The 15,438-nt window shown below is 39.0% G+C and overlaps 1 protein-coding gene across 5 annotated transcripts in view; it reads right to left on the bottom strand.

Annotated features, from left to right (window-relative positions):
- The window catches only part of ZNF512 (zinc finger protein 512), a 28,247-nt gene that overhangs the window by 12,412 nt on the left and 397 nt on the right, over window positions 1-15,438 (bottom strand). For 2 of the 5 annotated variants that reach the window (XM_078149787.1, XM_020983796.2), the window contains exons 2-4: window positions 14,886-14,944; window positions 968-1,152; window positions 237-332 (exon numbers count right to left, since the gene is read on the bottom strand). In XM_078149787.1, coding sequence (XP_078005913.1) covers window positions 237-332; window positions 968-1,152; window positions 14,886-14,944 — 340 coding nt within the window. The remainder of the gene's footprint in view (window positions 1-236; window positions 333-967; window positions 1,153-14,885; window positions 14,945-15,438) is intronic. The other 3 variants (XM_020983797.2, XM_020983798.2, XM_020983799.2) reach the window with 3 other exon arrangements.

Consider the following 15,438-nt stretch of genomic DNA (forward strand, 5'->3'; position numbering starts at 1 on the left):
AAAACCTTTTATCACTCTAGAAAGCTAACTCCCTTTCAAGTCATGGAAGAACCCGGAGATATAGTAAGGCAGTCCAAAGGTCTTTTCAGTTTCTTAGAACGGAAGAGATTCCAAGTGCTAGAAGGTTAGACAAGGACAAAGATTTTAAAACCAGTACCAAGGCCTACGTCTTTTTACCTATGGACAACTCAAACCTAGCCAACCCTGTGAAGGAAAGAAAACATCATTTCTCTTACCAGAAAGCTTTTGCTTCTTCTGAGGAAATTCTTCATAATCTTCATCTTCTTCCCCACTAGTCTTCCTCTTCCCTTTGCCTGGCACTCCACCTGTAACTTAGGAAAGAACAGATGGCAGCTCAGCTTGAAGCTGAATGCCTAGCTCTGCTACCAAGACATCCATTATGTTTTCGTGTAGTCAACACAAAATCCAAGGGAAAGGTCCTCAAAAACCAGAATCCTCACAAGGATATATATGTATGTTTCTAAGTAAATGTATATATATAGCTCTTATATGAAGATCCACTGTGTCCCTATCTTTCCTTCCTTCACATCGGAAAGAACAGAGGTTAAAGAATGCTACACAGGCATAGCTATAAGCCAACATAAAGAATAGCTTGTTAGTCAGGAACTAACAGAGAGACAATACCAGTTAAATCTAATCACTGAAGCACCAGGGAGGATCAGGAGTTGCTGGGTAGAAAGTTTTATTATTACCATGGTACCCTGAGGTCGTAACCTGGTACCAGAAACTTTCAGATTAAGGCTGAGATAGCCAAAATAAAAGTTCTGTAGGCAGGAAGAACAAAGTGTTGTCAATCTAAGATGACATAAAGCCCTATGATTTTGTTATGCCTAAGAAATACAGTTTGGCATTTTTATTTTTATATGAATTTGCATTTATTAACTAGAGAGCCAACACCCTATCCCAGGAGGCAGAAATGTAACTATAAGGCGTACATGGTTCATACCTTCACCTTGGGGATGAGAAGCTGCTTTAATTCCTCTCATTTCCAACCAATAAGTCGGCTTTCGGATAGATGTATGATCACCATTCACCAACTTTCGGGAAGAGGCAGAGAATGCTTCACTTTGGGAGTCATGGCCAGGTGAAGTGGCCTGAAAGCTGCTATCCCCTGTGGCACAATAGGTCCTGCTAATAACACAATACAAAGAAAGGTGGACGCCAAAAAGCAATTTTTCTAATTTTTTTGTTTTTAATTATAAAGACAATGAACATGTTCCTAAAGCAAAAGGCTATGAAAGCCAGAGCATCAAGGAAACATGTTTCAATGTCCATCAAATAAACCTTAAAACAAAATGATGAATTTAATGATATACAATCACAGTTGGGATACAAGATAGCAGGAAATGGAAAGCAAATTATATCAATGGCTGTAATTATTATTACTTATAAAGTTCAAACCAAGAATTTCTGGGATTAGGTGAAGGTCACTGAAAATGGGTAGAATAGGAAGCTACCTTAAGCTCCATCTAAAGATCTCAGAACCAGAATCCAAGAGAAGTAAGGAGAAAACTGAGGAGTAGCCACAGGTGAGAGAGCAGAGAAGGTATTATCACACTCAGAAGCATGTGTGATCTCATCCTCCCATTGTGCTGAATGTAATGCATCCATTTCTTCTCATCTGGCATGGGACTATGTCCACTCATAAATCGTCCTCAGTCTAGACAGTGCTTAGAGCCCTTCTCTAGATCTCCTACACTGTTCAAATACCAATGGAACACACAGGCTGTCCATCAGTTAGTTACCTCTTTCTTTCCCTACATGACCAACCAACCTCGTTTTCTGGTCATGGATCTCTGATGACATTTTTTTTACATTGTTTCACCTGAGTAATTCTTCACTGGCTTACATGCAGAAGTGTTCCCATTCCATCTTTTCTAACAGACTATCTGCCCTATCATCCTTACTTTCTCATTAATCTTCAATCTCTCCCAGTCCACTGGCTGTTTCCCTACTGTGTATAGCCTATGTGTACAGGCTGTTTGCCTATACACACAACCATGTCTCCTCCACCCTCCAAAAATTTATGCATCCATTCCTGCTAGTTACTGTACTATGTCATTTCCTTCTTGACCTTTATGCAGCTTCTGACACTGTCAACTTCTTCTCTCTAGGTTTTCATGACACTGCTCTAATGCTCTCCTGTTTCTCCTACCATTCTTTCTCAGTTTCCTTTACTGGTAGCCAGCTTCCCTGGCTTCTTTCAAAACTCAGCTAACATCCTACCTTCTACAGGAAGCCTTTCTTAATCTCCTCACTGTTAGTACCTCCCCTCTGAGATAATCCCCAACTTAGCCTGTATATATCCTGTTTTTATATAGCTGTTTGCATGTTGTCTCCTCCATTAGACCATGAGATCCTTGACAGAAGGATCTGTTTTTGCCTTTCTTTGTATTCTCAATGCTTAGCATAGTGCCTGGCACAGAGTAGGTGCTTAATGAAGCTAACTGACACCTATCATGTGCTTCTCCATTACCCTTTGAGTGATCTGCAAATTTAGCTCCTCAGAGACAAATATTCCATTGCTCACAGCTGTATGTCACCGTGGAAAAAATATGGATGTTAAATATATGATCCTTTGTTTCCCAGAAGAGCTTAGTGTCATTAAAAGCACTACATGATTTTCCAGACAACCCGGCTTATTCTCCTTCTGGTTAACCTTTGGGCCCAGCTCATGAATGATTCACATGCAGTGTGTATTCAAGATATATGTTTTATGGGTCATCTATCCAACTACATATGTCTGAATGAATGAATGAATGAAAGTCTGAATGAATAACAAACATACTTCATCCACTTGGCTTTTCCTATGTGAGCAGTTAGGCTGAACTCTTCCAAGTGCTTATGGGTCTAATCCTAACTTAGGAGGTTCTTTAATGTTTCCAGGATTGATACAATCAGTACAATGTCAACAACTGTAACCACAGAAGCACTTAAAGGACATTGATAGGGAATCCCTCTTCAATTTGAACTGTGCACTGTACATCTACATGATGGCAAATGTGTCTCATTTTATGCAACATCTGATTCTAATAATCAGAGGGAAAAAAGAAAGTTATCTCCATTGTTAACCACTTTTAAGCAATCTGAACATCTGTATAAGAGCTCTTTTCGGAGAAGAGGTATTAAGGGGCAATTTGCTGTAAAAAAATCAAATGCTTTTTAATAGTCACCAAATTTAAGCACAGTTGGATCTTGTTCCTTTCAATCAGTTGTGTGACTGAAGATGTAGTTTCCTACAAACAATCTGCAAAAATCATCCTGTTTCCTTCTCATACTTCCATCAAGGATACCCTTGATGAGTTTGCAGATTATTCTCACAAAGATTCTACAGATATGAAAAAGTAGATGTGTGAGCCAGTGATATTTTCTCAAGTCATCTTTTTTTTTGGGTAACTTTAAAAGTCCTTGATTTTTCCAACCATTTGGTATATTCCTCTCTTTCACATATCTTGAGAATCCACTCTGCAAAGCCTTCAGAATTTTGTTACCTCCAACATGGATTTCTGCTGCACAGACATGGCCTAATCCAGGTGCTTTTCCCCTCTTTGTTTGCTTTAGTTCCATTTTTCTTTCCTCCTGAAGCCTATCAGGGAGTGTGATATTGGAATTTAAATGTAGCAGCTCCATCGCTGATGGCAAAAGGAGTTTGTTACAGAAATCTTCAGGGATCTTTTCCATTTTTCATCTGTCAACTTCCTCCTCTTTAAATGCCTTTGGAATGTTGGCTCTCTTGCCAACTTTTCTGTAAACTTGTTTTTCTCTTCATTGCTTCTTCCTCTTTTATGAGGTAATGCTATTCATAATCTTCTATCATTTTCCTCCAAAAAATTTTCAAAATTTTCAAATTATGTTTTAATTGATATTGTCCTTGGCTTTCATATCTCTCCACTTGGCAAGGGGACTGAATACTTCACGGCTGAGACAGTGAGTGGTAAGTTCTTTTGGTTTCCTTGTGTCGAATGATTTGTAACAGTTAAGCTTCCTTAGGAAAGAGTAAAGGTACGTGTCAATTTCTTTACTTTTATTCATTTCCCATTTTTTGGCACCAACAGTTTGTCAGGTTGAAGGTGCCTTAATTGCATGCCAAATTTTCTCTCTTACTCTTTTTTCTAAACTGCTATTGATTCTGATATTTGTTTTAACAAGCTTATGGTCTGTCTCATTCACAGAGAGCTAATTCTTAAATGTCTTCCATATCAGCAACTAGCCGTTTGCTGTCTGTTAAAATAGAAGCAATTTTACTTCTATGCTATTTGGAGTTTGTCATATTGAGCATTTTCTGACTCCCTTTTAAAAGTCTTCATGACATGCCAACGTGAGACTCCTATATAATCTACAAGTCTTTGGTTTCTCATCTCTTACTTCTCAACTTTGGTTTCCAATGTACTTTCCCCCATCCTTCCCATGCCCATCTTTTTTCATTTATGTCTCCTATGTAAAACCTCTTCTTATTCCTCCATTTGCCTCCAGTTATTAGGACCAAGCTCCCTCTTCAAATTACTTTGTATTTACTTATCTACATACATGTAATGATCTTCCCAGTGAACTGTAAACTCTTGGAAAGGAAGAAGTATTTCAATTTTATCTTTTTAATCTCCAGTACTTAGTGCTTAGTAGTAGGGCTTTGATGCTTGTTGAATTAAAGTCACTGTATATTGAAGGACATGTTGCCTAGAGGCAGCTAGATGGTGCTGTGGATACAGAACTGGGCCTGGAGTTCAAATCCAGCCTCAGGGACTTATTAGCTGTATGACTTTGAGCAGGTCACTTAACCTGTTTTCCTCAGTTTCCTCAACTGTAAAATAGGGATGATAATAATAGTACCTACTTCCCAAGGTGGTTGTGAGGATTAAATGAGATATTTATAAAGCAGTTAGCACAGTGCCTGGCATATAATAGGTGCTACATAAATGCTAACTATTATTATTATTATTAATTTGGAAGATCTTATTATGTTCTTCATAGAACTGCTTTACCTCTTTATCCCCAACAAAACACTGCAGCACCATAGAAGCGTAATTATCTTTACAGTGGTTTTTTGCAAATACTTATTTTGAACACCACCAGACAAGACGACTAAGTACCCACGAAATGTTTCTTGTTCCTTCTGGACACTGATTAAAAAAAAATGCACCAACTCTATCCAAGGAGAACCTGTGACTCATTCTTCCATTCAGTTGTAAATTTCTGTATCTTCTGATTTTATGTATAGTGAGAATGTCAAGTGAATATAATTCACTTCCACTAGCAGTCATGTCTACTTGGTCACTGAGGACCTCACATTTACAGTACCAAGAATTACAATAATGTTCTTAAACAGTCTAAAATATGTGATTCTTAGCATCCTGTGCCCCCTTTTCTGCTCATCTACCACTATCACTGGAGAAGGTGAACAGGCCCATAGGACTAAATGATATTTTACTATTTAATAGTTTGCTGCATGGGTTGCCATGATCAAAGAATTCATCACCAATCACCTAATCCAATGGCTAGTCCTTGTAAAACAAATTGCCTATTGCTCAAACTAACCTTCAAGTCCTCCTGATGGGGTGCTTGGAACCCAATTTCTTCCTAGCCTCAGAAACACTTGTCTCTAGCAGTTTCTCCCCAGCCCAAGGACACTGTGTCTAGCAATTACTCATGAGTGGGCCCCAGCAAGACCCTTGTCTCTCTCTGGTGCAGTTATAAACAGCACCTGAAGGAATTATTAGTTTGAACTGGCTTTGCATTGGGTCATAAAGATATTCTTACCCACTGGACTATCTAAACTGCTGCCCTACCTCATTATCTACATCCTGGATTCCTCATTATCTGTATTCTAGACCTAAGACATATGTATACTCCCTACATCTATCTCGTCAAACAAGACATTGACTGGTGGCAGACTGGACAACACTCTGTTACCCCTGACCTCTAGTTAACTTAGTGACGTAGCAGGCCTAAAACCACACCTCCATGTGCCCCGCCCCCCCCCCCCCCCCCCCCCCGCAGTGGGCTTTTCCTAGTGAACTCAGGGTACAATACCTACACAGTAGATACAAAAAGGGCATGTTCCTTTAGGAACTGACCACTCCCTGATCCTGCCCTGAATCACCTAGTTAGCATATTTGACACATGTTTTATTGTATTTTATCCTATGTAAACTTTAATTGTACCTCTCTAAAGTCGGTTCCTTAAAACCCTCTAAAGGGTTCCTTAAGAATCTTTGCCCGCTGTAAAGCATAACAATAAACTTTTTGCCAACTTGACTTAAAGATTGCTTGAGTCTGTGAATTCATTCCAGACCACCCCATGCTGTACTTCAGTCTTTGTGGGGTATCAACCTCTCAGACCTCAACACTCCCAGGTTGGCAGAATCTGCCAAAGTTTACACTCCACTATAGGTACCTAGAACCCAAGCCACCTCTATGCTATGATGAGGAAGTAAAATAGGAATTTGTGGACAACTCTCACAACAGAAAGAAAAGCATTACCATGTTCTAAACCAAACTACCTCTAAGAACCAAGTATCTATCCTGTCTTTGACCCCCAAAACTAAAGCCAGGAATATATATGTAAGTCAAGGGCTATCTGAATATTCAGGTCCTGGATATTCCCGACAAGAAGGGAGATGCAACTACCTTGGCTCTTTAAGCTTACTGATTCAGTGGTCTTAAGGTCTCAGAAAAGCTTCCTATTTGACCTAGATCCATTCTACTTCCTTCTACCTGCTTAAAAATGGCTACAAACCATGATGAATATTCCTCCTCTCCTCTGTGCTACTCCCCTCCACCTACACAAAAATTCCAGGGTTTCTGACTCAGTAGGTATGATTTAAGGGAAAGCTCCAATTCAACATTTTCCTTCCCACACAGCCTGAAATTCCACCAACTAAGAGCTGAAAGTGGGGGTTCTTGCATTTAACAAATTTTTTATTGTCAACTTAGTAAAATATACAAAATAAGGAACAAAATCTTACACAATATCCTTAGTATTTCAGAAAGTAGAGCCAAATGAATTAAACAACAAACATGATAAAATGCTTTTGTTAATGTGTTTTCATTAGCAAAAATCCTTGGGAAGGTTAAGGGAGAAGCTATCAGTTATTTACCCTTTGACGTAATTAAGATTCACTGAGGGAATACAACAGAAGCTACTAGATTCCAGTGGAGTAGATAGATGAGAGAGTTTAGGAAAACAGATGAGAGCAACAGGAAAATACCAAAGACAAACTTTACCCTTTGAAATTTTATCAAGGGCTCCTTGCTCTTTCCCTTTTCCCCTCCCACAGACCAAGATGTCATTTCCCTTTTGTCAGTATTCTGAAGCCCCTCTCTCTTTCCTTTTTGCCTGCCTACAGCTTAGCATGAACTATACCCAGAGTAGTAGCATAGCATGACATGACATGACACGATAGCTTTCCCTCCCATTTACATTCTATCCAAATTTCTATTAATCCTTCAAAGACCAGCTCAAATACTACTGACATTGTGAAGTCTTTCCATCTTCCCTAAACTATCCCAGCTAGAAGTGAACTTATGGTACTTCATATTTCTCTTAAGAAAGAGTTGCAATTACCACTCCTATTTGATTAAAAGTTCTTTGGGAGTGGGTAACAAGCCTAATTTACCTTTGTATCTCTCTACCCCCATACCTCATAGATGCAACACACACAGTAGAGGGTTTAATAGCGGGTCAAATGAAGAACTTTAAAGCCTTCCCCAGAAACCAGATCAACCACAGAGTAAATATATTGCAAGCAAAAGAGTACTGACAATAAGGAGATCTGTGTTACAGTCCCAGCTCTATCACTGTTTAATTTGGGACAAGTTATTTAATGTCCCTGAATCTTAATTTCCTCCTAAGTACCTAAATGTGCTAGGCTAAAAGGTCACTCAGGCCCCTTTCAACTCCTATGATTTTACACTAATAACAACAATGACATTGGGGCAGCTGGGTGGCACAATGGATAGAGTGCTGGGCCTGGAGTCAGAAGACTCAACTTCTTGCATTCAAACTTACTACCTGTGTGACCCTGGGTAGGTCACTTAACCCTGTTTGCCTCAGTTTCCTCATATGTAAAATAAGCTGGAGAAGAAAATGGCAAACCACTCTAGTATCTTTGCCAAGAAAACCTCAAATGGGGTCACAAAGAGTCGGACACAACTGAAAAATGACTAGACAGCAACAAACAATAACATTTATACCTATACCTAGCCTGTGAGGTAGTGGAATTGTTATAGTCCCATATCACACATGGAAACTGCAGGCCAAAGAGGTTAAATAATTTGACCATCAGGAGCAGCTAAGCGGCAAGTGGCGCAGTGGGTAGAGGACTGGCCTTGGAGTTAGGAGGACCTGAGTTCAAACCCGACTTAGACACTTGACACTAGCTGTGTGACCCTGGGCAAGTCACTTAACCCCAACTGCCTCACCAAAAAGCAAAGTATAATAATAATAACAACAACAATAACAATAATAATAATTTGACTATCCATGGGAGCTGAACAGAAACCAAGACTTCCTAAAAGGCCAACTCTTAACAGGTTTTCTACTACACTACAGTGGCTTGCACTCACTAATTCAGATGCCCTCTATCAGTCTTTCCCTCCTCATCTTAAGCCAAATTCATACCTTTCTATCCATACCTCCTATTCAAAGCAACCTTCTAGGAATTCCCCTCTGTTCTTTGTACACAATTCAAGGAAGGCAACCAGGTAGTCTAATGGATACCGTTAGTCTAGGGAGTCAGAAAGCCCTCATGGTTCATTCAAATTCTACCTCAGGAAGTCACTTGGCCTCCCACTGTCTCAGTCTCCTTATCTCTAAAATGGAGATAGTAGCTATAGCCCTCATCTCATAGGGACATGCTGACTATAAAGAAGATAAAATAACATATGTACAGATCTTAGCAATAACTAGCTTGTAATTATGCTAAGAAAGTGATTAAAATGTCCATATAGTTCTAATCCAAAGATCCCACTGTTACGCATATACTCCAAGGAGATAAAAGACTGGGGGTCAGAGGGGCAGCTAGGTGGTGAAGTGGATAGGGTACTGGCCTTGGAGTCAGGAAGACCTGAGTTCATATCCGGCCTCAGACACTTGAGACTTACTAGCTGTGTGGCCCTGGGCAAGTCACTTAACCACAAATGCCTCGTTAAAAAAAAAAAAGATTAGGGGTTAGGGAAAAGGCCTTATATATGCACCAAGATATTTACAGCAGCAATTTCTGTGGTGGGAAGAACTGGAAACAATGTAGATGTCCATTGACTGGAGAACAGCAAAACAAATTGTTGTACAGGAATGAAATGGAATGTTACTGCACTGCTAAGAAACCATAAATACATAAAAAATACAAAGCATGAGAAGACATATATGAACTGATGCAAAATGAAGTTGAACCAGGAAAAATATACACAACAAAAAAAATCAAAGTTAAATATTAATTACAACAACCATTCCTGTCTTTTGAGGATAACTTAATACAACAATGCTCCTTGATTGGGAGGGGGTTAGGGGGTAAATAGTCTTAAAAAAATTATGACCCAAAGAAGAGATATGAGAATTCATTTGCCCTTCTTTACAGAAGTAGGAGACTCTGGATGTAGAAAACTATATACACTGTTGGCCTAGGTTGACAGGTCAGTTAGTTTTTGCTGAAGTGCTTTTCTTCTTTTTTTAATAAGGGATGGCTCTCAGGGAGAGATATATTTGGAAACAAAGGTGATTAAAGAATATTTATCATTTTTAATAATAAAAATCATTGCATAAATTCAACAAAAAATCTTAAAGCACTAAATAAATGTCAGTTATTACTGAAATTAAAAGCTTTCTTCCCACTTGCAAAGATGCCTCATATTTTCCCTCAAAATTCCACTATCTTCATGAAGTTCTGTTCTCCACAAAGCTTTAGTCTGCATGTTTTTAAACCTCTGAAGCAATAAGGCTATGTTTTTTGGAGACGACCAACCAGGAAAATTGAACCCAATCACCTGTTCTCTTTCATTTATAGTATATTAACTTTATGAGCCTTGGGCTTCTCTGCTTAGGTCAATAGACCCCCAGGCTCAACCATTGAAGACTGGGTCTCTAAAAACTGGGGAGGTCAATCTATCACCTTCTAAGTAAGAAACAGAGATGAAAGCAGAATTGCTAAAAAAAAAAAGTACCAAAAGCAGAATATGAAACTATTTCCAATCTACGTAAGGCTAAGAGACAGGAAAAGGAAGAACTGAAAAGATAGGAAGTAAACCTATGAATGGGTACACCCAAGCTCTATCCTGCATCATCTCGTTTTCTCTCTACACAATAAATTCTTAACCTTTATGGACCACCTTTAACAGTATGGTGAAGCCAATGTATCCCTTCTCAGAATGTTTTAAAATGTATAAAACACATAGGATTACAAAAGAAGTCAATTATATTGCTATAAAGATGTAATTATTTTTTTCCTTTCCAACCTCAGACACCTCTGAAATCCATCTACAAGATACTTTGTATGTCTATGGATCTCAGGTTAAGAACTCCTGTTCTATACCTCTCTCTGGGATCTCATCAGCTCCCTTGGTTTCAATGATCAATTCTGTGTAGTCGGTTCCATAATTTATGTATCTAGACCTGATCTCTCTCCTAAACTATAGGCCCACATCTCCAACTGCCTGCTAAATATTATCTCCATTTAGATGCTCCATAGACATTTCAAATTCATTAAGTCTAAAATGGAACTCATCTTTTCTTTTAAACCTATTAAATCTCCTAACATTCCTATTATTATTGACTATCACAATTTGGTGGCACAATTTAAGAAAAAAAGAAACTGAAAGAGAATGTATAGAAAGACAAGAGATAGACCTAAGACAATCCTGAGATACACCTATACACAGGGGGACGGTCATGGACGATGATCTAGAAAAATGGAGATAGATTCAGACATATATAAAGAATGGTACCACCATTTTTCTAACAACTCAGATTCATAACCTAGGAATCATTATTGATTGTTCACTTTCCCTCATTCCACAGTATTAAGTCTTAATGATTCAACCCTTTCAATACCTTTTATATCAGTATCTTTCTCTCTACTCATACCATAACTAAGCCCTCATCACCTGTGCCTAGACTAGGGGTGGGGAACTTGGGGCCTTGAGGCCTCATGTGCCCTCTAGATCCTCAAGTGCAGCCCTTTGAATCCAAACTTCACAGAACAAATCCCCTCAATAAAAGGATTTGTTCTATAAAACTTGGACTCAATCAAAAGGCCATACCCAAGGACCTAAAAGGCCACACATGTGGTGGCCTTAAGGGGTACAGGTTCCCCACTCCTGGCCTAGACTATAGTTAGGGAGACTTGGTCTCCCCGCTTTAAATCTCTAAATTCTCCAATCCATCTTCCACATAGCAAATAAATGGATATTATTAAAGCACCATATCTGACCATGTCACTTCCTTGTTCTAAAAGCTTTAATGGTTCCTAATCCCACATGCCTGGAGTGCTCTCCTTCTTGGAACACTTAGCTTCCTAAAAGGCTAAGTTCCAGGGCCAATTCCTTCAAGAGGCCTTTCCTGATTTCCCCAGTTGTTAGCACCACAACACCACAAATCACATGTGTCTCCTGTATATTTATCTGTAATAAATATAATGTGCTCCCCTGGTAGAATGGAAATTCCTTGAGAGTAGGGTGAGCTCACTTTCCTATCTGTGTCCTCAGCACCTAGAATAGGACCTGGCACATAGCAGGAACTTAATCAATGCTTATAGATCCATGATGAAACAAGATTACTCAGAACTAAGGAAACAGATCTGAAAAGAAATTCTAAAATTATGAATTGTTCTGGCTTTTTTTCAGCTCTAAGCCTTCTTGAGCCCTTTGCATGCATCAGTGTTCACCATTCTCTTTACCATGCTCAGGTCTCCCTGGATTTTAAAGAAGCATCACCATTTTTCCTGATCACCATCCTGATCACCAGTCCCTTATGTATAAGTATACCTCAGGAACTGTCTTACGCCCTTCTCTACCCTTTCTACACATTCTCTTTCAGTTTTTTCCCTTAAACAATTTATTAAAAAGCCAATGTTGAACATTAATACAAACGTACAAATAATTGCACTTGCTTAGTAACTATTTACATACAGATTAATCCGATTCAATGCATAATACCATTCCAAGTTCCTATTAGAACTCTTTGTCTGTTTGTTCTTGGTCATTTTTTTTTCAATTTTGCTTTTCCTAGTTTGTTCTTGGTCATTTTTTTTTCAATTTTGCTTTTCCTAATATATACACTCCCATCCCTCTAATTCTGCTTTTTCCACCTTGCATTATTTCATAGAAATCATTCCAGATTTCTTTTTATTCTTCATAATGTCTTACTTGCATTAATGATTCCATGCCATTAATGTATAATTATTTAACCATTCTTCTATTGGGTATTTCAGTTGCTTCCAGTTTTTTTGTAAATATATACAAGCTACTTGAATGGGATACTTTTTTTGTTTTTTAAAACACTTTAGAGCATAGCTCAACAGTGGATTTACCGGGTCAAAGGGCATGATTATTTTTGTAACTTTTACTATATACCGTCAGATCACTCTCCAAAAAAGATTCTACAAGTTTGCAATTTCACCAACAAAAAAAGTACCTGTTTTTCAAAACTACACCAGGGCTGAGTTTTGCAGCTTCTAACTACTTTTGCCAATTCATTATTATAATTCCGTTATTTCCTACAGAGTTTTGCAGAGTTCTCCTCATAAAAAGGATTAAGCAACATCTCCTACTAGACATCTCTATGTATCCCACAGATACCTCAAATTCAATGTGCCCTAAAGGTAACTTCTATCTTTCCACTCAAATCCCTCTTCCTAAATCCCTATTTCTGTGGCAAACCTTACTGTCCTTCTAGTCCTCCAGTTCTAAACCTCATGGTCATTCTCTACTCTTCCTTTCATCTTACCTCTCATATTCAATCAGTTACCAAATCTGGTCAATTCTGATTTCACATTTCTCACTATTTTCCCTACCTCCCTAGTTCAGTCCTTTATTACCTCTTGCCTACACTATGACAAAAGCCTAACTGGTCTCCTTGAATCTAGCCCCACTTCAAACCATCCTGAATAAACAATCCTAAAGCTAGGTCTGACCACGCCATTTCCCTACTAAAGAAGTTTTGGTGGATCCCTATTTTCTCTAGGACAAAATATAAACTCTTAGGCATTTAAAACCCTTTACAATCTAGCTCCAGCCTATCTTTCTAGACTGATTTCAAGTTATTCCCTCTCACACCCTCTATGTTCCAGCCAATTTGCTGTTTCCCAAATTCAACATTCCATCTCCTAACTTGGTATCTCTGCACAAGCTACTCCTCATGTTTGGAATGCTCTCTCTCCTGTCTACCTCTTGTAATCTCTAGTGTCCTTCAAGGCCCAACTCAGGCAACATTTCCTACATGAGACTTAATTCTGCTCTCTGGTCAGCTATCATGTGCCCTCATCCCTGCCAAGTCTTTTCCTTCAACTAATTACCATACAGCATGATCTTAAAGCTCATCCCTGTCTTGGTTACTCTCCTTTAGACAGCCTCCAACTTATCTCTGAACATGTTGTTTCCTCCAGATGAATGTAATCTCATAGAGGGAAAGGGATATTCAATATTATCAGTGCTTTGCACACAGCAAGTAATTAATAAAAAGTTGGACTCCTGATTTCTGATGTCCTTTCCAACTTTAAAATTTTGTGAAATTAGAAACTATAATTACTTTAAAAAGGATGGGACTATGCCTGAAACAACAGGCAAAGTTCAAAGTGACTTTAAAAAAACTGCTAGAAAAGAAATGCCCAGTAAAAACTTTCTTTTCACCTTAAATTTCAAAGTCCTACATGATTTTTCTTGGGCAAATTAGTCCACAGCTCTTTCTGATTAACACATGAACTGAACTTTCTCCTACCTTCAACTCAACAGTGAAACAAAAAGTCCATTCAATCCCGGAGGTGGGTACAGTAATAAAACAAGAAAATTTTCATCTAACCTAACCCTTCTAAGATAATTTCAGGAGGAGCTTCCAAAGCCAAATGGTGCTAAGAACTCTTTAGTGAAACATCTTTTGGCAGAATAGCTACCAAAAGAAAAAAAACAAAGAAGAGACTAAAAAGCCTTTGATTTTTGCTTCTGATACGAGGTTTATCTACAGCAATTCTCAAGGCAAATTTCTTCTCTGCCTTTATATTCTATGAAGCACACATGCAACTATATTTAAATATAATCAGTCCCAAACTTCCTTCCCCAAGTAACACAGAAACCTAACTGAACAAAAGCAAAATAATTATTTTAAATGCAGCAGCATTTAATGAGTTTATAGTCATAACTGTTGACTACTTTTCATGCTCTGCCTCTGATCTCAAACAGAAAATACCTACCTCTCCAACTCCTTTCTGGTCTCCTAATGTGATAAAGTTTTAATGCTTCATCTTCAATCCCTCTTTCTCAGTTGAAATATCAAGGTCTCATGAAAAAACTATTGTATGTGACTGTCCATGTCATTCTTTCAAAACAAAAATTTCTGAAGGGCAAAGGCTATCTTTTGAAGGAAGTTTATAAACCTCAGCACCCTCCAGGCAAAAACTTAATAATTAACCAGTCTTACAGAGAAATATTTCTAAAACTGAAAAGAGTATCAGTTCAAATTATTTTCATCAGTGTCAGTGACAAAGTATCTGATGGCACTGACCATCAAAAGCCTTAAGAAATACAGTACAAATATGATGTGGGTCATATTTTCAACTTTTATTGTAATCCACTCTTTTTCTGCAGGCTAATTTGTTTTCACGTCCTGAGCTTGATAACCTGCTTTACCACACAATTACACCAATTCCAGGAAACCTCACTTACTTCTTGGCTTCCACACTCCTCTTGTTCTTCTGCTGCCTGAAGTGTGTGGGTCCGGGGGCCTAGCAAATCACAAACATGGAAGTTACTACTATACGGAGAGGCAGCGCTGTGAAGGGGACAGAACGACAACCTCACAAGAGTAAGCCCTAACGTTATGTGCCTTCTCTAACACAGACAGGCTCGGTGATCCTGGGGAAGGAAGTCACTTAACCTTTCAGTGCCCCTAGACAACTCTTAAGACCAAGTTGTGGAACAGAGGTCCGGTGGCATTACTTGAAGGAGTTTTTCACACCAAGAGGTCCCTACACCAATAAACTCATATGCAACTTACTACCCAGCGACCTCGGAATAGAATATGCCCCCACGAAGAGAAAACCCTCTGCTCACAAAGGAAGCCACGCTTTCCGAGGAAAACGTCCACCTCGGCACACGAGGCTGGCTGGCATCGCGTCCCTCCAGCCTCTGGGAACGCAGCAGAGCGTCCTCCCCGTCCCGGCCCCGCGCTGGCCTGAAGCCCTGCTAGCTGTGCTAGACCCACCGTCTCTACGCCTGC

The sequence above is a fragment of the Phascolarctos cinereus genome, unplaced genomic scaffold (assembly GCF_003287225.1).
Source record: "Phascolarctos cinereus isolate Bilbo 61053 unplaced genomic scaffold, phaCin_HiC Scaffold_2;HRSCAF=192, whole genome shotgun sequence".
Taxonomy (NCBI): Eukaryota; Metazoa; Chordata; class Mammalia; order Diprotodontia; family Phascolarctidae; genus Phascolarctos; species Phascolarctos cinereus.